Source organism: Pseudonaja textilis, chromosome 7 (assembly GCF_049901715.1).
Source record: "Pseudonaja textilis isolate UNSWEBS1 chromosome 7, rPseTex1.2, whole genome shotgun sequence".
Lineage (NCBI taxonomy): Eukaryota > Metazoa > Chordata > Lepidosauria > Squamata > Elapidae > Pseudonaja > Pseudonaja textilis.
Genome location: NC_141996.1, coordinates 17400014 through 17420664, shown reverse-complemented (window position 1 = coordinate 17420664; position 20651 = coordinate 17400014). Strand labels below are relative to the sequence as shown.

The following is a 20651-nucleotide window of genomic DNA, read 5'->3' as shown; positions in this document are numbered from 1 at the left end:
AACCAAACCCTTGGTTTAGTTTTCCTACACTGTAGGCGCTATCGTGTTGATTTTGAAGAAATTATCATCAACACAGGGACAGATAGTTGCAATGAATTGAATACAGACTACCCAAATGTTTGAAGAATAGTTTTCTTGACAAAGCCTGGATTTTTTTCCGAAAGAAAGAAAGAAAGAAAGAAAGAAAGAAAGAAAGAAAGAAAGAAAGAAAGAAAGAAAGAAAGAAAGAAAGAAAGAAAGAAAGAAAGACCAATACAATTTGTACCTTTTAATTCATGATATGAAAAGAAACAAAAAGATACTTACATCAAGTTATACAACCCCAGGAGCCCCATTCCTCTAAAATCTGTTTTAGGATCATCACCTTGGAAACCAATTTCACACCACTGCTTGGAAATCCGAGCTTCCAAAGGAGAATCAGGTTTCAAGCATTTCCATAGCTTTGGAAGTAAAAGAAAATCACAGATCTGTTATAACACATTGTGTGCAATGATTATAACTTTTTTAAAAAAATCCATCCTTATTGGCTTTGCCTTCATTGTTATGCATGATGTTGCAGGATCCTGGGGCGATGTGGCAGCTAAAAATCAGCAAGGTTTTCTTCTTGACACTGCAAACATTTCAAACATGGCCCCTGGGAAATCTGATTTGCTTTAATACAGAAATGGTGCAAGAATCCTGATCAGGCCTTGATAGTTATTTTCTCTAGCTTGGCACAAACCTCTAGGCAAAGCTGAAAATCATAGAATGGCTGTAAATACCATTAGCTATAAAGGGATTTTTTTCTTCTCCCTTATGCTAATTTTGTAAGAGCATATCAGGGGCTGTCATACTGGAGACGCTGTTGCCCCCAAAAATGGATATTCATGCCTCAGCTAGGGCTTAAAATTCAGATCAGAATGTTGCTAGAATACCAGGCAAGCAAATGGCTATAATGTTTTCAGTTTTCAGAGAACTGATATGAAAAAAATACTTGGTAAGTTTTCATTAACGTTGGAACTTTGTTGAAGCTATTAATTACCAGCATTTGAACTGTGTCCAGGAGCTTGTGGCAACAAATGAACTGGCTGCAAAAATAGGTGTTAATCTGCTAAACCAATTAAAGGCAGGCAGGCAGCCACAATCTGTGTCAAAGGGAGTCTCTGAGTCATCTTCAAGTCAATTCAGTGCAAGTGGAATTGTAGTCATCTAATTGTGAGATGACAGGAGTCTCTCTCATCATCATCTTCCATGCCTTCTTCTGCTTGTTTGAAAACTGCCCCAATTAACCAAGACCCCGGGTAATGTAAAGCAAAGAATAAAATAGATAAAACTATATAACAAAAATAGAATAGCATAATAATAATTCTCTAGAATTGTTCAAAGCCAAAGACACAGTGGGATAAAGGAGATGTAGGAGCTGTCTAAGCTGAACCTGAGGGCAGGGTCAAATGCACCATCAGTTTGAAGTCTCTACGCCCCTGTAAGATTCATAAGTCTAGTCCCCCTTGAAGTCTGTTGGTTCTTATCTGACGTCAATTTGCCCTGACCATTAGTATCAGATTGTTGTGTCTAGATAGCATGAAACTAACTTGCAGTACTTTTGAACCCTATCCTGGCTCCTGATTTCTTGCACCTGACAAAAATTATCTTAATGACCTTAGGAAATTCAGGAAGGGACAGTACCTGTGTGGTGTGGCAGCATGTTCCAAACTGTGGGGGTTACTAATGAAAAGGCCTGCCACTTGACTATTGCCCTCTCAAAGAAATGGATTCAGATGGTCATCTCTAGAAGCTTGAACTGGCCAGGCATTCTAGATTTTGGTACTGGATATATCCTGGTGCTCTATTATATAGGGCTTTTCAGGTAATGATCAGCACTCAGAATTCGATCAGTAAGGCTACTGGCGTTAGAGCAATGACTTTAATATTGGTGTTTTTGTGCGAAAGCAGATTTGGCCCATACTAATAAATAAAATTGATTTATATATTGCTTCCTTTAAGAGCAAACTTTCTGGCAGTGAAGGTTGATCAGCTGTGGAGTTTCTCTACTATGAAAAGTTGTGGTCCTCTGAGAGATTTTTAAATAGATAGAGGAAGCAATAGTGAATGGAACAGAACAGGAATTATATATATTTATTGGCCATATTAATGCTCCCCAAAGTCAGGTTTTCCCCATTTTATCCATTTTTATTTCCCTATCTCTCATAACATCAGATTGAAGATCTTGGTTATACTAATTTTAATACCAGTTTGTTGCCTGTGGTCTTTGGAAGCTAATGAAATGAGCAAAAAATTATACCTTCCCACCCAGTTTAGAAGCTCTCCAATTCACTCAACGATATCTAATTTTTTTATCAAGGCTCTGAGCATGCAACTAGCCATCCATGGCCTTCTTAAACAGATAAAGCTCGCTGGTAAGCATAGCTCCAGCACATACCTTCAGAAGCATTTCTTCGTGTTGATCCTCTTCAGAATCATATGGCTCTCGACGCAGTTTTTCCACCTCTGCAATCAGATTTCTGTATCCGACAATCTGCAGAAGGCAGGCCTGCAGAGATATACTTAGCCTAAAATGAAAAGATAAGGCAAAGAACATGGCAAATTCAGTAATTCGGCTTTGTGGGATTGGTATTATTTTAATATAGAATGGTGGTCTATTTCTTTTTTCTTTTTTTCCTGGATGATCAGCATTTTTTGAGACAACATGTACTGCTCAAGAATCTGACTTTCTATGCATTCTATATCAAGCTGCCTGCTTAGAGTGACTTTAAGGAACTTCTGGCCATGCCATCTTTCAATTCATCTTTTCTGTTTTCCTTGACATTTATCCTCAGAGCTAATTTGCATCCTTCTTATTTAAGAGATGACCGAAAAGAAATATTTTTTCTCTCTTTTTTTGCTGGGGATAAAAGAAATCTGTTTATTTTGTCTGATTGAAATAAAAACTTATGACATTGCTTTGCTTCTAAGGGAATAACTAAGATCTGAATGTGCACTCTAAGCATTATATATGAAATGATCATTCGATAGTAAGGTAAAGTGGTAAAGAATTGGTTCCAGGTGAAGATGCAGCTGTGCCTGCTGTTGTGGCACAGTGGTTAAAATGCAGTATTGCAGCCTACTTCTGCTGACTGCCGGCTGCTAGAAGTTCGAGTTTTACAGGCTCAAGATTAATTCAGCCTTCCATCCTTCTGAGGTTGATAAAATGAGACCCAGATTGTTGGGGGAAGTATGCTGACTTTGTAAAACACTTAGAGACGGGCTTTATACACTGTGAAATGGTATATAAGTCTAAGTGCTATTGCTATTGCTGTCCATCAACAGCATTAGTCGAGAAATTATTTATCCAAGATTGTGGCACTGGAGCTCATGAGGGATCATGTCAAAGAATTAGGTAGTTCTTGACTTACGACCACAGTTAAAGATAGTTTGTTGCCAAACACCCAAAATGCAGTCACAGGACCATGACTGAAGGGAATGACATTTTACTGACCTCAGAAGGATGGAGCCAACCCTGAGTCTACTTTGAGCTTAGTGAGATTTGAATTGTTAAATTGCAGGCAGCTGCCAGGCAGCAGAAGTAGCCCGCAGTACTGTACTCTAACCACTGCGCCACTGTGGCTCTTAATACCTGTATCTTTCACAAAATGTTTGTCAAAATGTGCAAAACATGGGAAATGTGTGGGAAAACCAACTTTTGAAAGAAATTAAAGGGCGAAATCTGAAACATTCTGTTTCCCAATGCTGCTTATTTAAAACTTACTGTGGATTTACATCTGGGTTAATCTTTTTCAAGCCTATGATGGCATCTACCGTTTTTTCAATTGCATCTGGATGAACGCTAATGGAATTTTGGAGCAACTGAAACAAAAAGAATTGATCATATATCAGTTTTCCCACAGGAAGTGAAATGTACTAGAAATAAATGACTGAAACCATTATTAATCGCTGTCAGAGGGATATAACCCTGATCTACTTAGGCTTGCATCACACCAAATCATGATTAACTCCACACTGAAATATTTGTAGGGCCTATTTGGGGGTGGGGATGGGGAAAAGCAAGGCAAATTTTAAAAAATCATGATGAGAGCTGTATCAGCAATCAAACTCTGCCCCCCTTTGTAATCCATTATGCATGTTATAAAAAGGTGGAAGCCATTGTTTTCTGTCCTCCTTATCTTCTGGACACCTATGCATCATGGTGTCCAATAAAGATGATCATTTGTGTTCTTTTTAACTGAATAACAATAAAACAGAATAGTAATGAAAGCCTTCAATGCATGAGGAACTTTCAAATTTCCATCTCATGAATATTTGACAGCTATCAAAAGGATATGGGTGGAAAGACCACTATTTGCTAAGGCAAATCAATGAGCAATGATAGTACCAGGCAATCAATTCCTGAACCTCTAAATACGTCAAATAAGTATCTCAGAGCCAATAAGACATAGAGATTATGTTTCATTTCCTTCAGTTATCTGAATGTTTTCCTTCAGTCTTATTTGTAACTGAGCTCAAATACTCCTGTTGTAATATAAATCACAGGGCTAAAATTGTCACACCAAATGAACACAATACAGAGACTTTTACCCACCTTGTTTTTTGAATTCCTCAATGATGTCTCTGTTGGGAAAAATATTTTTGAAATTTTAATTATTTTATTATATGTTAGCATTTTTAACAATATGGACAATAGAACCACATAATATTTTATCAATGGGCTTTCACCAGCAAGGAAAAATGAACAAAGGGAGGGATTTTATTAGAAAACAAAGAGGGTCAAATTCTTACATGCATACAAAATATTTGGGGAGAATCAATGATGTTAAAGATTAATAAGTTTTTTTTAAAAAAAAGCTGTTTTACTCAGTTATTCTTTAGGCAGGATGGCCAATTGGGATCCCCAAATCATCAAACATTGGACGATATAACCAAAGTCATATTTAGGATAAAAAAACAGAACAAGTCAGAAGTTATTGCAGTATATAGACAGTCCATTTTTACTGAGGTTGTTAAAGAAAGCACATGTCCATTAAGCAAGTCACACGGTTGTTCAGAAAATCCAGGTTCCCCAATTGACTTGCTTGCTGGAAACTGGCTGGAAAGATCTTAAATGGCAATCGCATGATCAAAGGACACTACAGCTGGTTGCCAAACACCCAAATTGTGGCCATGTAACAGTGGGGATGGTGTGACAGTTGTAAATTAAGACATTGGATAACCATTTGTCTGAAATGGTATAGGGTTTTCTGCTTAAGCAGAGGGTTGGACTAGAAGACCTCTAAGATCCCTTCCAACTTTCTCATTCTAAATGTGAAGACAGCTATAAATCACTTTTTCCAAGGCTGTCATCATTTTGAATCACCCTTAAATCAATGGCTGTAAGTTGAGGACTACCTGCATTAGATCAAGTACTATGAAGGAGAATTAATGATAAGAAACCCAGACTATACCAGAAAACAGAACAAGTGGCTTTTGTTCCATTTTGTTTCCATTTTGCTAAATTCCGCAGGAAAAAGAAAGTTGGAAATAACTATGTGTAGTCCAAGGAAAAATTGGTTTTTTCCTATATCAACCACTGTTTGCTCTTAATAAGGAAACTGATGTAATATGATAAACGAACCCAACTTGATAAAACATTTGCTTGCTTGCTAATTTTTGTCTTCTGTTGAAAACATCTTGTCACAGATAAACTGTTCTAACCCAAACCTTTTTCCAATAAGACAAATAACCAAAGGGAACAGAAACCTTTTAATGAGTCTTACGAATCCTCGGTTAAAAGGCTGCTGCAAACTAATTAACTTTGATAAGCACAATCCTTGCCAAAACTGTATGATACTGCCAAGAATCACAGATAAGAAATATTTCACAACACAAAGAGTCCAACTTAAGAGTTGAGTTTGCTCCATGTTGGAGAAATCTACAACTGGTTTGTAAAATCTATTTACGTTTATAAAGATGTTAAATCAGACATCTGTGTTGTTTTCTGACACTGAATTATCGCTGCGAAACTCTCAATAAAACCAAACAAACCAGTCAATCCTTTTATTATGAGCATGGTGAATGAAAATAAAGATTAAGAGTTGCCCTAAAGGTGCTTACCAATTTTCAAGGTTCTTTCGGCTCCAGGCTTGATATTATAACAGATCCTTTGTAGCTCACAGCGTCCAGTCAGTTTCCGTGCCACAAATTTCAGGCAGCGCCATAAGCATTTGCAATAGAAGTACAGGCATACCTGGACAAGCATTCTGTCAAAAGAATCCTTAAAATGAGAAACCAGGAAAGCCTTTTTTTTTTAATCAGCAAAATGATCCTTGGTGGCAACAACATGTCTGAACTTCACTGAATTTAAGAATTTTTAGGACAGTTAGACTTTTAAAAAAGGTTTAGCATTGTAAACAAAGAACCACTAACAAAAATAATTGTTCTTGAGAATTGCTAGGGCTATAGGGTATGAACAAGGGACACCAATAGCATGATTTATCACACCCATGGCTTAATTTCTGTAGCAATGCAATTGTTCTATGTTATGGAGGAAAACTCTTAGCACATCCTTTATATTTTAGAGCAGAATGGGAAACTCATGAGCCATACGACTTTTTTAAAAAGAAAAAAAACCCTTTCTAAATAATATTTTTGCTGAAATGAAGAGCAAAATAAGACTATTGGCTTTAGACTATTGACTAAAGGCTATGAATAAAACCAGCCCCCTAAAAGCTTCTGCCAAAACTTCAGCCTTATTTCCCTTGGTTTTTTTTCATCAAGCACTCTTATAAAATCATAGATCTGGAAGGGACTTAAACCGTTATCAAGTCCAACTTCTTCCATACTGCAGGATTCTCTAAACCTGATGTTTCTGACCTTGGAAACTTTTAAGACTTGAGGCTCCTGATCTAGACTACAGAATGGCACTACTTCCCAGCTATTTTTGCATAGCTTGTTTAATTTAACCACTGCCTTTTGAAATCATTGTTCACATGGTACAAAGAATTACATAGTTAGTGGGATGTGCAAACACAGTTCCAGTAAGGTAATTGATCTAAATTACTCTACCATGCACCCATACTGGATGTGTCCATACAATATACTAATCCAGAGGTCCCCAACCCCTGGTCTGCAGCCCGGCATCAGTCTGCGGTGTGCCAGGAACTGGGCCATGCAAAAAAGCGAAGCCCCATCCGTGCATGCATGGGGTGTAGGCAGCATGTAAAACCACCCCCCTTCGGTCTGTGGAAATCCCCTCTCCTTGGAACTGGTCTCTGGCACCCAAAAGATTGGGGGCCGTTGTATGGTTTGCTTAAGCAAATAGTTAAGCAATGGTTTGCTTAACTATGTTATAGTGATTAAACCAGAATGAAAGGGGTTCATTAGGCTATAATTACACTATGTGGGTTTGCTAAAATCCTAAACCCCACAAGGGCCTTCGATTTTGGCCTTAGTACATTGTATGGGCATTATGGTTTGATTGGGGAAAAGGAGCATTGTGCCTTAATTAAATATCTCTTTTTGCATGTGTGGCAGTTGATGTATTCAGTTAATGCTATTTTAAAAAATGCTGAGTACATAAATGATGGTTTCATATTGGGTTTTTTTTTTCAAACAAACCATAATTAAGAGTTATAACTGTTTATTGGTTTCAGACACACAGTGCATGTAGCCAATCCTCATCCTCATGCTCTTCTTTGCTCTGTGTGTGCGCGCACAATGTGTGAACTTAAGATTTGCTGTGGTTCATGGCTTGCAGGCTCAGATGAGTTACCGTTTAACAAATGAACATAGTCATCCTCAAGATCTGGCCACATGGAGGTCTTGTACATGCAGTTTTCCCCTTTGTTACATCTTTCACTGCATATTGTTTCCACATGCTGTCCTTGAAAGCACTAAGTGGCCTCTGTCATTTAAAGACGTTATGAAGCTTGCTTACATAGGAACCCTGTGAACTTTAGAAAACAAGCTTGAGGCAAGGATCCATCATGTTCTATTATCGTACTACAGTTTGTATAATACTTATGAACTGCACAATCCTAAATACCTTTTCTCAAAAGTCTCAGACGTTGTTTATACAACATAATTAGGTTAAAAATCGGGTTGGCTCATTTCTGTGCATTGGATGAAGGCAGTCAGGATGGTTAATTTATGAATGAGCATATTGGTCAAACAGACAATTAGCTAAATTCAGCATTGTATGAACAAAGCTCTACAGTATTTACTGAGGCTTAATCCCTGGTTAAGTGCACAAAGGGTTGCAATCTACATAAATTAAAATAATGTGTACACTTTAAAAGGCATGTGCTAAAAAGGAATTAGTTTATTCTTTCTATTCACTTCCTCTTCCATGGAAGTAGAAAAATGTATGTTGCTTAGTTCTAGTTCTCAGGGGACATGTTTTTTTCCACACTTATCAAGAACAAATTCGTGTGATCTATCTGCAGCTGGTTAAGAAACCTATGTGACCAGTGACACTGTGTTTTTAAAAGAACCTGGCACAAGGAATCTGTACCCTGTAATTATTATTCCTCAGAATACACATTCCACTCTATACCCAGTCACACTTACTAAGACCATTTTATTTCCTAACCAACATTCAAAGGACCGAGCTGCTTGGCCTTAGTCAAACTGCAAATTAAACTGAATAGAATTAGTAGTAAAGACCACATCACAGTCATAACACTAAAATTGATGGTGGGGCGTATAACTATATTACAGTGGGGTACTACAAAGGAAGTGCTATGTCTCAGAATGGTTATCTACAGGAAGTGAACATTCATTTGATGGGTACCTTTAAATGATACACTATTCCTCCATCTTAAATTTATGACATTGGAGATCTTCTTTAGGAGCAAAATGGTATTGACTTAAGTACAGTTAAGGCTGTTATCATTTCAATGGTTTATTTATATACAGTATAAATTCTTGCTTGTAGAAATCCTGCAATAAAAGCACACTATGAAATGGATTAGGTTTTTAAGATGGTCTGACTTTTCTAATTTTACCAAGATCACAAGATAATGCCCCTCTCTTAAAAAAAAAAAACAGGAGTACAATTTCAATGCCAAATAATTATATTGCGAAAGGTACTCTTGCACCACATGTGTATTGTTGTTCTAACTATTTGTTTGTGTCTGACTCTTGGCGACTTTATAGGCAAATGCTCCCCATGTTACTCTGTCAAGCACAGCTTCTTTCAATAGTTGGATGTTCACATTCGTATCAGATTTGATGTTATCAAGCCAGCATGTTCTTAGATTGCCCCTTTTTCTTGTTCCGCTAACCATTTCTAGCAGCGTTGCCTTCTCCAATGAATTTGAATGCAGGACATGGCCAAAGATGGGGAGAGAGCTGTCACCAGCCTAATCCTACCTCTTCTAATAACGACATTTGAATCAGTGAGAGTTGTAAGGTTTTTTTTTCTCATCAATATTGATTTCTTTTTGCCTGGATGCCATTCCCTAGGAAAAGAATAGCTCTACCTTTTTTTCTTATTGAAGCAAATAAACCTCCAACCTTACTATTTGAGGAACTTTTTAACTTGGGGTGGAAGGAACAAGCTGGTTGTTTCTTTGCAACCCACTTATGTTAAAAATGGATTTTAACAAGTACCAAATTTTTTGCACTATAAGATGTTCCAGACTGTAAGATGCACCTAGCTTTGGGGGAGGAAAACAAGAATCTGCCTCTGCCTCCCAGCAATTTGTCTCCTTGCAGCAAACAGCAAAGAGCCTGGTCAGTTTCAGCACAGCCTGATTAGTATGAGCAGCTGATTGGTGGCTGGATCAGCCTCCCAGAATACCACTGATCAGCTGTTCCAGGCTGTGGGGATTGCCGATGCCCATCGTCAGTGCTGTTGATCACTGTCGCGCCACCTAATGCTGCTTTCGCACACCTCATTTTTGGCCTCTGCACGCCCCATTTTTGACCCTCACATATCCCATTTTTGGCCCATTCTAGGTGGCGGGGATTGCTGCTGCCTCTGCCGATCCCTGCTGATCGTCGCAGCCATGGCAATTGGCAGTGGCAATCCCCACCACCTGGAACGCACTGAAAACGGGACACGTGGAAGCTGAAAATGGGGCGTGTAGAGGTGGCGATCCCTGCAGCTTGGAACAGTTGATTGGCGGTATTCCGGGTGGCTGATCCAATCGCCAATCAGCTCCTCATGCTAAATCAGGCTGTGCTGAAGTTGACCAGGCTGTTTGTTGTTTGCTGCAGGGAGGCAAATTGCTGGGAGGTAGAGGCCGAAGGGTGGGGGCTTGTGGGTTGGCGGAGCTTCGACAACTTTTGCTCTATAAGACTCACAGACATTTCCACCCATTTCTTTTTTTCGGGGGGAATGAGTCTTATAGAGCAAGAAATATGATATATATATAGTCATGTTGCAGAGTGGTGCAATGGCCTAGAGGTGGAGCTCTCATCTCACAATCAGGAGGATGTGAGTTCGATCCTAGGTAGTGGCAGATATTTCTCTCTCTGGACACGATGAGTAAAATATCAGCTGCGAACTCTGCATTGGTGACAGGAAGGACATCCGGCCAGGAAACAATCAGCTCTATTCAGTTGCCCCAACTCCACCCAATGCAAGGGATTACGGGGTCATTAAAAGACAATATATATATATATATAGTCATGTTGCAAATAACGTAACTGTCTCCAGCAATATCTTAATTTATTAAGGCCCTGAAAAACATTATCAGAATGTGTAAATAGTGAGCATGGGAGCATCATGATGCTTCGGAAATGGATACATTTGTCTTGGAAATATTTCTAGGACTCAAGCTTGACTCAGGGGAATTTTTATCTTTTATGTATCTGTTATGTTGTTGTGATTGTCCCGATCCAGCAATCGATTCTGGATTTTTTCCACCTTCCCTATTTAATTTACAGGAGGTCTACCTATAGAAAGAAGCATCTGCTTAGTGCCTAAAGCAGAAGTGAAAGTAATCTCCAGCGACATAATGATGGACTCTGAACTGAATGCAAAGGCATCTCATTACACCAGGCGTGGGCAAACTATGGTAATTTTATGACCATCTGGCTCAGGAATTCTGGGAATTGAAGTCCACAGGTCATGAAGTTGCCATAGTAGCTCACCCCTGCATTACACCCAGCCTTATGGAAAACTAACAATGGTTGTTTTCCTGCAGTTACCAAAATGCAACATATAAATGCAAGCCTATTGCCCGATAATAAAAACATACGTGGGCAGAAACAACGAAAATTACCAAGTAAGCGATAATGGGCCTGAATATTTGTTCAAGTTTGGAGTACATATTTTATAACACATAAGATCAATTAAAAAAACACCCTAATTTGGATTTGGCCACCTTTCTCTGTCTATCACTGATGCTATTTTCGTTTTCCTTGAATTTTCCCCAATAACAACTAGATTTTTTTCAGATTAAAACAAGACTGGTTTTTCATTTTATCCATCTGTTTAGATAAAAAAAAGCACCATGGCAATCAGAATTATTAGCATAATAAAGCGTTCAAAAACACTGCAGACTCTGCAGATTGGTCTCGCGATTCAGCAATGATTTATTTCTCTAGATGTGAGTGGAATAAATATCACACCCACCATAGATATTTGCTGTCCCTTGTAAGGAAGCTACAAAATTAGTGTGCAGAAATATAGTAAAAATGGATCTATGGATCCTAAGCATAGGCAATCTGGAAAAAAGCACAATTAACAAAAGCAACCGGCTAATTAATCCCGCCTATCAATTCCATGATGAGCTTAAGTGTCAAAAATTCCCAACTAAAATATGGATAGAGATGACTAGTAGAATGGATAGCTGTTTCCCAGTTTCCCCCAGACGTATGAATTGGACTAAATCTGTGACTATTCCCTCATGAAGCTATGTGTTACCACTCCATCAAAATGGATGTTTTAGGAAACATTTGCTTCTAACCATAACCCAAAAGTGCTTATTTAATTATTGATCTTCGCCTCTACATATATCTATAGCATTTCAGCTTCAGAAGATTATCATTCCCTTTTAAAATGCTTCATTGGCTAGAATCTGGGTTTTCCCCCCATGTTTCTTAGAACAACATAGCTCAATACTCTCCAGAGTAGTCTCTAAAGAACAAATACAACTCCTCCACAACCTTAAGACCTTAATTCTATTTAAAGCTTTTTGGCACCTGATTATGAAGTAAAGTAAAACTACTGGTTCTTGTATTTTAATTTCCTTCCCCTTTTAGGCAGTTTTGTTCTGCTCTGACTGCTTTTTAAAATAAATTAAGAGGCCTGATAGAATAGCTCTGATTTGTAGCTAAATAGCTCTTTATTTAGCAACAGGACCATGGAGAGTACCAGAGAGAATGATCTGCAAAGATTAACTCACTGGGTCTGTTTTGCAAGCAACTCAAAGAGTTGTAGTTAAACACTTTGTCCAGACAGAGACAAGGAAAGTGGTTTCTTCTTCTGATAGATTGGGATGAGCAACTCTAATAGCAATCTCATGCCTTAGGATATATAGCACATTTATAGTCTTCATTTCCAGAAGTCAGCCATTCTCATATATACCCAATCCAGGATTTATTTTCCTTGTGTGGCTTGGATTTTGCTAAAAATACTAAGTTTTCACAAACGTTTGGTATCGATAGCAATGGGATTTTTAGCATAAGAAGGTGAAAGAACTTAATTCTAACATGAGCAGCTGCAGCAGCCTATAGATTCAGGATTCAGGGTTGTTCTGTACAGTCCTTACACTACCATCTCTAACTCAATGAAAAAAAAATTCCCCATCCAAGTTCATAAAAAAAGCCAATTCAGAATAAATAACTGCAATTCTGTTGACACATGCAACAGGATTCCCTTCATGCTGAATCCCCCCCCCCCCCAACTGTGACCTGCAGACAGCCGTGTGATCCTGAGCCACCACTTTGCTTTTATAATTTAGGTCACAGCATCAAAGTAGAAGATTATGAATGAGCAGATCATTTCACCGTGCCAGAACAAAATATTTCTGCTTTGTGACACCTGGGAAGAATGCAGCACAGAGGGGAATGTTCAAAAAAGGGACCTTATAAGTTATTATTATAGGAGTAATTCATAGAGACATTATTTACAGGAATGTCTATGCAAGTCTTCCCTGATTTATAATCACTATTAGGAACAGTTTATGTCTGTTGCTAAGCAGGTGGTTATTAAGTGAGTTGTACCCATTTTTATGATCTTTTTGCTTTGATCATTACATGAGTTATCAGAGTTGTTAAGTAAATGACATGGTCACTAGGTGACCTCTGACTTCCGCCATCAACTTTGCTTGTTAGAAGTCATCTGGAAAGGTTCCAAATGGCGATCGTATGATCTTGGGATCCTGCAACTGTCATAAATATATGCTGGTTGCCAAGTGCCCAAATTTTAATCACATGACTGTGGGGATGTTGCAGTGTGAGGACTGGTCATAAGTCACTTTATGGAAGAGATGCAGTGGTGGGATCAGGGGTGGGATTCTACAGGTTTGCACCTATTCGCTAGAACCGGTTGTTAACATTCTAAGCAGTTCGGAGAACTGGTTGTTAGAAGAAATTACTGGCCTAATCCTGTAAGGAAGGCAGGAAGGAAACATTCTGGTGTTGCTTACAGAAACTGCCTTTCTGTTAACCCTTATTACATTCTTGGCAGGACTAGACTTCCTGTCTCAGGAACTTCTCTGGAGTATTTTCCCCCTCCTTTACTGGTACTTTGCTTGTGTGGAGTGACCATTCAAAGTTAGAATGGCACTGAAAAAAGTGACTGATGACCATTTTTCACACTTATGACTGTTGCAGCATCCCCACAGTCATGAGAGGCTAGGCGAGGAGATGGTGCCTCGATGTGAGTGATGTTGAGTTGGCCATGCCCAGCCAGTCACATGACCACCAAGCCACGTTCACCCAGTCACATGATCACCAAGCCACATCCACCACCAGTTTGGTGAGCGTGGCTTGGTGGGCGCGCTTTGCATGCATGCACATGACAAATTCGCACTTTGTGCAGGTGCAGAACCATTTGCGCAGGCGCAGAGTCGTTCTAACTCACTTCCTGCAAGCCTGCACGATCCCAGTTGGTTCAGCAGCTGAAACACAGCATTATTCTGTGCCGTGCAAAGCAGCTGAACTTCAAATTCAGCGGATGAAGGTGAGTATGGGAGCCCAGGCGGGCAGATGGTATCGTCCTCACTGCTCATTGCTGCTACCAGCTCACCAGAACTGGCCAAACTGGTAGAATACCACCACTGGTGAGACGGGCAGCATAGAATTTAATAAATAAATAAATATCTTTTTCAGTAGCATTGCAACTTTGAATGGTCCCTAAATGAATAATGTTGAAGACTACCTGTAATACTGTATATTAGAGGTAATTAAAAGACAGAATGAGATCACTGAACTAACACTGGGAGATTGTCCTTTTTAGCAATAGCAATGTGAGTTCTTGCTGAAATGAAGGTCAAAATTACCAAAAATGGGTTTGTATTAAAAAAAAAAAACCTATTGAGTTATGGTACAAAATATAAATTCCTCAGCTCTAAAATGCCCAGTTCTAACAATAAGTCTTTTCTATCTTGCACTGGTCACTGAACTTCTGCGTTCTAATAAGAACAACCTCAACAGCCCAAATTAGATCTGATGCTTGTAATCTTCCCAGCAATTTGAATGGTATTTTTCCTCCAGCTTATCAAACATTACAATAGAATAAAAAAGACTCCCATAAAAAAAGAAACAAAAAGAAAACCCTACTTCACCAGAAGCACAGAGTGAGATTCAAGCTCAAAAAAGATTGTATCACAGTATTTCTCTTGGTCAAAGAAGCACAAGCTATTTCTTTTCCTTTCTTTCCTTTTTTCTTGAACAGACTAATTTGTTACTAGTATTGTTTTTTCAAATATCCCAATTGTGACATGCTTTAGGAATGTCTTAAACTGAGAAATTACGTCTTGAGAATTCTACAAGTCCACAAACATGAAATTACTGTAAACTCAGTGGTTATTTTCAATTAACATCTTAAATCAGCGATATGTGACAATTGTTTATAGACAAGAGAGGCAGACACAGATTTTACTGTGGTCAATGACCAGCGCAATTTTTAAAGACAACTCGAGCATCAGAATTATACAATTCAACAGGTGCAGAGACACAAAACATTCAGAAAGACTGAATTGTGACACCTAAATATTTCAATGACTTTATTCCTACGTAACAGTACACATCTTTTTCCACTATTTCTTGTTGCTTTCATAATTGTATATTATAATACAATGCAATTTGTATGGTGCAACTTTAATTGTAAACTGCTTGGAAGTGTACCTTTACGGGAAATAGTATAAAATACCTTGTATTAAAAAAAAAACTAGAGAAATCTTGGAGATTTGGAAATCATATAATCAACATGCTAATATCACACGATCAGATTTTGCTGCATACAAAATTCCAAGGCAAAGATAATTTCCAGAAATTTTGCCTAAGGAGTAAGGAGTAAGGCACAACCAGTGTTTTAATTTGATTTGTTTGCTTTTAATAACTGGGAGAATTCTGGGAGTTGGAGTTAAGTAGAAGTTAAAATAAGTCTTAAAGCTGTCAAGTTTGAAGACCCTTGCCTTACACACTTCACAGAAATGTTGGATAGAAATATAATGAGTACATAAATGAACAAGTAATGAATAAATTATGGTTGGTTATGTAATTTGCTCAATAGCAAACAATTATATAATCCAGCTTTCCTTGAGCAAACTGATTTCCTAGATGAAATATTTTAGAGCAGTCTCAAACCAATCATAGCTGGAACTTTTCTTAATCAAGGGCTTTCTACAAACAAAGGAAAGTTACCTGAGGAAGTGCTTCATGATGCTGGTTTTATTTTTCAGTTATAGCAATGATCTTCAATTAGACACAGGCAAAGGACGTCTCCAGAACTGGTAGAGGCTATGAAGAGAAAGTGATCAGTGAAAAATAAACAGCCTCCAAGCACAGCTGAATCTTCTTTTCAAACATCATCCTATTACTGAAGTTCAAATATATTTTTGAAGAAAATATTTACCTAGAATGTGAGGCACACTACATTAAATGAAGTTCAGTGTCAGATACATGAAAAACCTAACAATTTTTTGAGGTCTTTGAGTCAACTTTGACCCCTGGCACCTGCTTGGATTAATCCCTGAAGTTTGCTGGGCAAGATTTTTGGAAGTGGTTTTGGCATTGTCTTCTTCCTAGAGCTGAGAGAGTAACTTTTCCAAGGTCACTCAAGTGGCTTTGTGCTTAAGGCGGGACTGAATCTGAGGGTCTCCTGGTTTCTAGCCTATTGCTAGATATTTCAGTTCCCAGAATCTTTCACCATGGGCTCGACTGATTTTGTGATGACCCGGGGCATGACACAAAAATAACAAAGTCACAAAAGTAGAATAAATTCCCTTTAATGTCTCCAACTTGGCCCCCAATGTCCAATTATCCACGGGTGGATATCAAACTCTTCCAAAAACAGTCTACGAAGGAAAGAAATGCAGTCCAAACCCAAAGTAAAGATAATTAGAAATAAAAAACCAACACAAACCACACTGAAGTAATTAACATGGCAGGCCAGGATGACAAATTACAGACTTCCAAACAGATAATGCAGCATCCACAGTTGGGAGGATGCCAAAACCCCAGATAAGCCTGGACAAAGATAATGCATGCTTTGCTTCCAGCAAAGAGCTGTGTGCAAATGCCCCACTTATATCCTGTTCTCCCAGCTGCAACTAATGAAAGGGATCAGGGCCTTTTTCTCTCCCATAAGCTATATTGTTCCCTTTTCCGTTCCTCCCTGCCTGCCCTAGGATGAAGAGGGGATGGCCCTGGGTCTTCCCCTGAATGCCCAGCTGGACTGCGCCCTTCCCTGTTTCTTCCACAGCCACCGGAGCCACCTCCCACTCCCTGTCAGCTGCTCAATCTCTCCCTCAGAATCAGACTCCAACAAGGGCATGACAGATTTACACCATTAGGAGTAGCTGGCCACACATTATTAATCCCTAATGATAAATACCTGTCAGCTATGATAGCTACCGTATTTCCCCATGTATAAGCACCCCTTTGTATAAGCCACCCCCCCAATTTTTGAACTGTGAAGTTTTGAAAAAAATATTTTATTAGAGAAACAAGTTATGAAGAAAGAAAATTTACAAAGAAACAAAATTCGACGTCTAGATCTACAACTTCGGTCATGGACGCAGCAGCGGTGCGGCGACGCTAGCAATCTACGCATCGGGCGAGAGTAGGACGAAGCATTCAGGCCGATGCCTAGCGTATGCATTTCTATCGCGTACTCGCACTCGTAATCGTATCATCACGTACAATTTTTACAAAAAGTATAGCATACTGCTGGAAAACCAGTTTATTCCTACTTTATTATTTTATGCATTTTTCACGTATAAAAGTGTACCTGCTTTGTATATGCCACCCCCCTACTTTTTGGGCTTAAAATTTTTGGAAAAAAGGGGTGGCTTATACATGGGGAAATACAGTAAGTGCAAGCTCCCTAATTCGATCAAGTCTACTTCACAAAAAAGAAATAACAGAAGGCCCTCAATTTTAAGTTGAACTTGTGAATTTAGTTCCCCAGAAATATTTCGCTACCCTAGCCCGAAACATAATTACTGTTATATCATCATCATCATCATCATCATCATCATCTTTTAATGACCCCATAATCTCTTGTGGGGTGGAGTCTGGGCAACTGAATGGAGCTGAGTGTTGACTGGCCGGATGCCGTTCCTGTCACCAATGCGGAGTTATATTCAGCAAATATAATCTCAGTGTGCCCAGAGAGAAAAATATCTGCCTCTCCCTAGGGTTGAACTCACAGCCTCCTGATTGTGAGATGAGAGCTCCACCTCTAGGCCACCACTATTAATCTTACTATTGTTGTTCTTCTCTGTACCCTTTCCAATTACTTAGTGTCCTTCAGATATTACACTGCTCAAAAAAATAAAGGGAACACAAAAATAAGACATCCTAGATCTGAATGAATGAAATAATCTTATTAAATACTTTGTTCATTACATAGTTGAATGTGCTGACAACAAAATCACACAAAAATTATCAATGGAAATCAAATTTAGCAACCCATGGAGGTCTGGATTTGGAGTTACACTCAAAATTAAAGTGGAAAAAAACACTACAGGCTGATCCAACTTTGATGTAATGTCCTTAAAACAAGTCAAAATGAGGCTCAGTAGTGTGTGTGGCCTCCACGTGCCTGTATGACCTCCCTACAATGCCTGGGCATGCTCCTGATGAGGTGGTGGATGGTCTCCTGAGGGATCTCCTCCCACACCTGGACTAAAGCATCCTCCAACTCCTGGACAGTCTGTGATGCAATGTGACATTGGTGGATGGAGCGAGACATGATGTCCCAGATGTGCTCAATTGGATTCAGGTCTGGGGAACAGGCAGGCCAGTCGATAGCATCAATGCCTTCGTTTTGCAGGAACTGCTGAAACACTCCAGCCACATGAGGTCTAGCATTGTCATGCATTAGGAGGAACCAGAGCCAATTGCACCAGCATATGGTCTCACAAGGGGTCTGAGGATCTCATCTCGGTACTTAATGGCAGTCAGGCTACCTCTGGCGAGCACATGGAGGGCCGTGTGGCCCCCTAAAGAAATGCCACCTCACACCATTACTGACCCACTGCCAAAACGGTCATGCTGGAGGATGTTGCAGGCAGCAGAACGTTCTCCACGGCGTCTCCAGACCCTGTCACGTCTGTCATATGTGCTCAGTGTGAACCTGCTTTCATCTGTGAAGAGCACAGGGCGCCAGTGGCGAATTTGCCAATCTTGGTGTTCTCTGGCAAATGCCAAACGTCCTGCACGGTGTTGGGCTGTAAGCACAACCCCCACCTGTGGACGTCAGGCCCTCATACCACCCTCATGGAGTCTGTTTCTGACCGTTTGAGCAGCCACATGCACATTTGTGGCCTGCTGGAGGTCATTTTGCAGGGCTCTGGCAGTGCTCCTCCTGTCCCTCCTTGCACAAAGCAGAGGTAGCGGTCCTGATGCTGGGTTGTTGCCCTCCTACGGCCTCCTACACGTCTCCTGATGTACTGGCCTGTCTCCTGGTAGTGCCTCCATGCTTTGGACACTATGCTGACAGACAAAGCAAACCTTCTTGCCACAGCTCGCATTGATGTGCCATCCTGGATGAGCTGCACTACCTGAGCCACTTGTGTGGGTTGTAGACTCCGTCTCGTGCTACCACTAGAGTGAAAGCACTGCCAGCATTCAAAAGTGACCAAACCATCAGCCAGAAAGTATAGGAACTGAGAAGTGGTCTGTGGTCACCACCTCCAGAACCATTCTTTTATTGGGGATGTCTTGCTAACTGCCTATGCTTTCCACCTGTTGTCTATTCCATTTGCACAACAGCATGTGAAATTGATTGTCAATCAGTGTTGCTACCTAGGTGGACAGTTTGATTTCACAGAAGTGTGATTGTCTTGGAGTTACATTGTGTTGTTGAAGTGTTCCCTTTATTTTTTTTTGAGCAGTGTATAATGACCAGAACTAGATCTAGTATTCTAGATTCAACTCTGAGCAGTGTAACATAGACAGCATTATCATTTCCCACAATCTTGACATTACATTTCTGTTGATGCTGCCCAAAATTGCATTAGCAGTTGCAGCATATTGCTGTTTTGTGCTTAATTGCTGGCCTACCAGACATTAAATCCTTCTCACAATTGCTCTTAAGCAAGGTACCTATTAGAGCTGTGGTGGTGCAGTGGTTAGAATGCAGTGTTACAGGCTAATTTAACCAACTGCCAGAAATGCCATCCTGACTGGCTCAAGGTTGATTCAGCCTTCCATCCTTCCGAGGTCTGTAAAATGAGGACCCAGATTGTTGGGGGAAATATGCCGACTCTGTAAACTGCTTAGAGAACTCTGTAAAGCACTATGAAGCAGTATATAAATCTAAGTGCTATTGTTATTTTAAGTCCATAATTCTTTTGTGCTTTAAGAACACTGCACCTGCAGTAGATGACAATATAGTGCCTGTGCCATACCTGTGCATCTCGGTTTCCGTACCTAAGTGCAGAACCCTACAGTTTAGAAATTACTCAGGAAGGTGATCTATAACTTCCACACATGTACAAATAAACGACATGGTCCAAGTCACAGATCTTTTATTTCTTATTCATGATAGAACAGCATCTCCTGCAGGCTTTCTCTTGTGCTATACATGTAGCCCTTGACTGATGAAGCATCATTTAGTGACTGTTTGAAGTTACGATGCCCCCACCCAAAGTTATTTGCAACCTGGTTTTTAAGTTCTCCTGTTGCCCTCCTCCCATGGTCATGTGATTGCATATAAGATGTTTGGCAACCAGCCCACATTTCCAGATGTTTGCAGTGCTCTTCAATCACTGGACAGCTGTTCTAATCCAGCTCCCCAAGCATGAGAAACCTTCTGTATTTAAATCAATGATTCCTTTATTAGGAGCACCAACCGCCCCGGCAAAAAGTTTCTCTCTCAACACAGGCTAACAAGTCTGTCTGGCAGGGAGATGAATATTCATCTCTGTCCCCTGCCTTTTATCTGCAGAGTTAGGGTGGGGTTTCACTAGCAGCGGTAGCTCTTCTGTCCCAAGAATCGGCCCATGGATTTCCACTGCTCTCCTCTCCTCTGCCTTCTGTGCACCCACACATTA

At 39.8% G+C, this 20651-nt stretch overlaps 1 protein-coding gene across 5 annotated transcripts in view; it reads right to left on the bottom strand.

Moving 5' to 3' along the window:
• Window positions 1-20651, bottom strand: part of ELMOD1 (ELMO domain containing 1) — a 43007-nt gene that overhangs the window by 10156 nt on the left and 12200 nt on the right. For 4 of the 5 annotated variants that reach the window (XM_087937111.1, XM_087937116.1, XM_087937113.1 and 1 more), the window contains exons 2-7: window positions 15793-15888; window positions 6085-6230; window positions 4577-4605; window positions 3746-3843; window positions 2420-2549; window positions 307-440 (exon numbers count right to left, since the gene is read on the bottom strand). In XM_087937111.1, coding sequence (XP_087793237.1) covers window positions 307-440; window positions 2420-2549; window positions 3746-3843; window positions 4577-4605; window positions 6085-6230; window positions 15793-15809 — 554 coding nt within the window. In that variant the 5' untranslated portion in view covers window positions 15810-15888. Of the gene's footprint in view, window positions 1-306; window positions 441-2419; window positions 2550-3745; window positions 3844-4576; window positions 4606-6084; window positions 6231-8761; window positions 8911-15792; window positions 15889-20651 lie in introns of all 5 variants that reach the window. The other variant, XM_087937115.1, reaches the window with a different exon arrangement.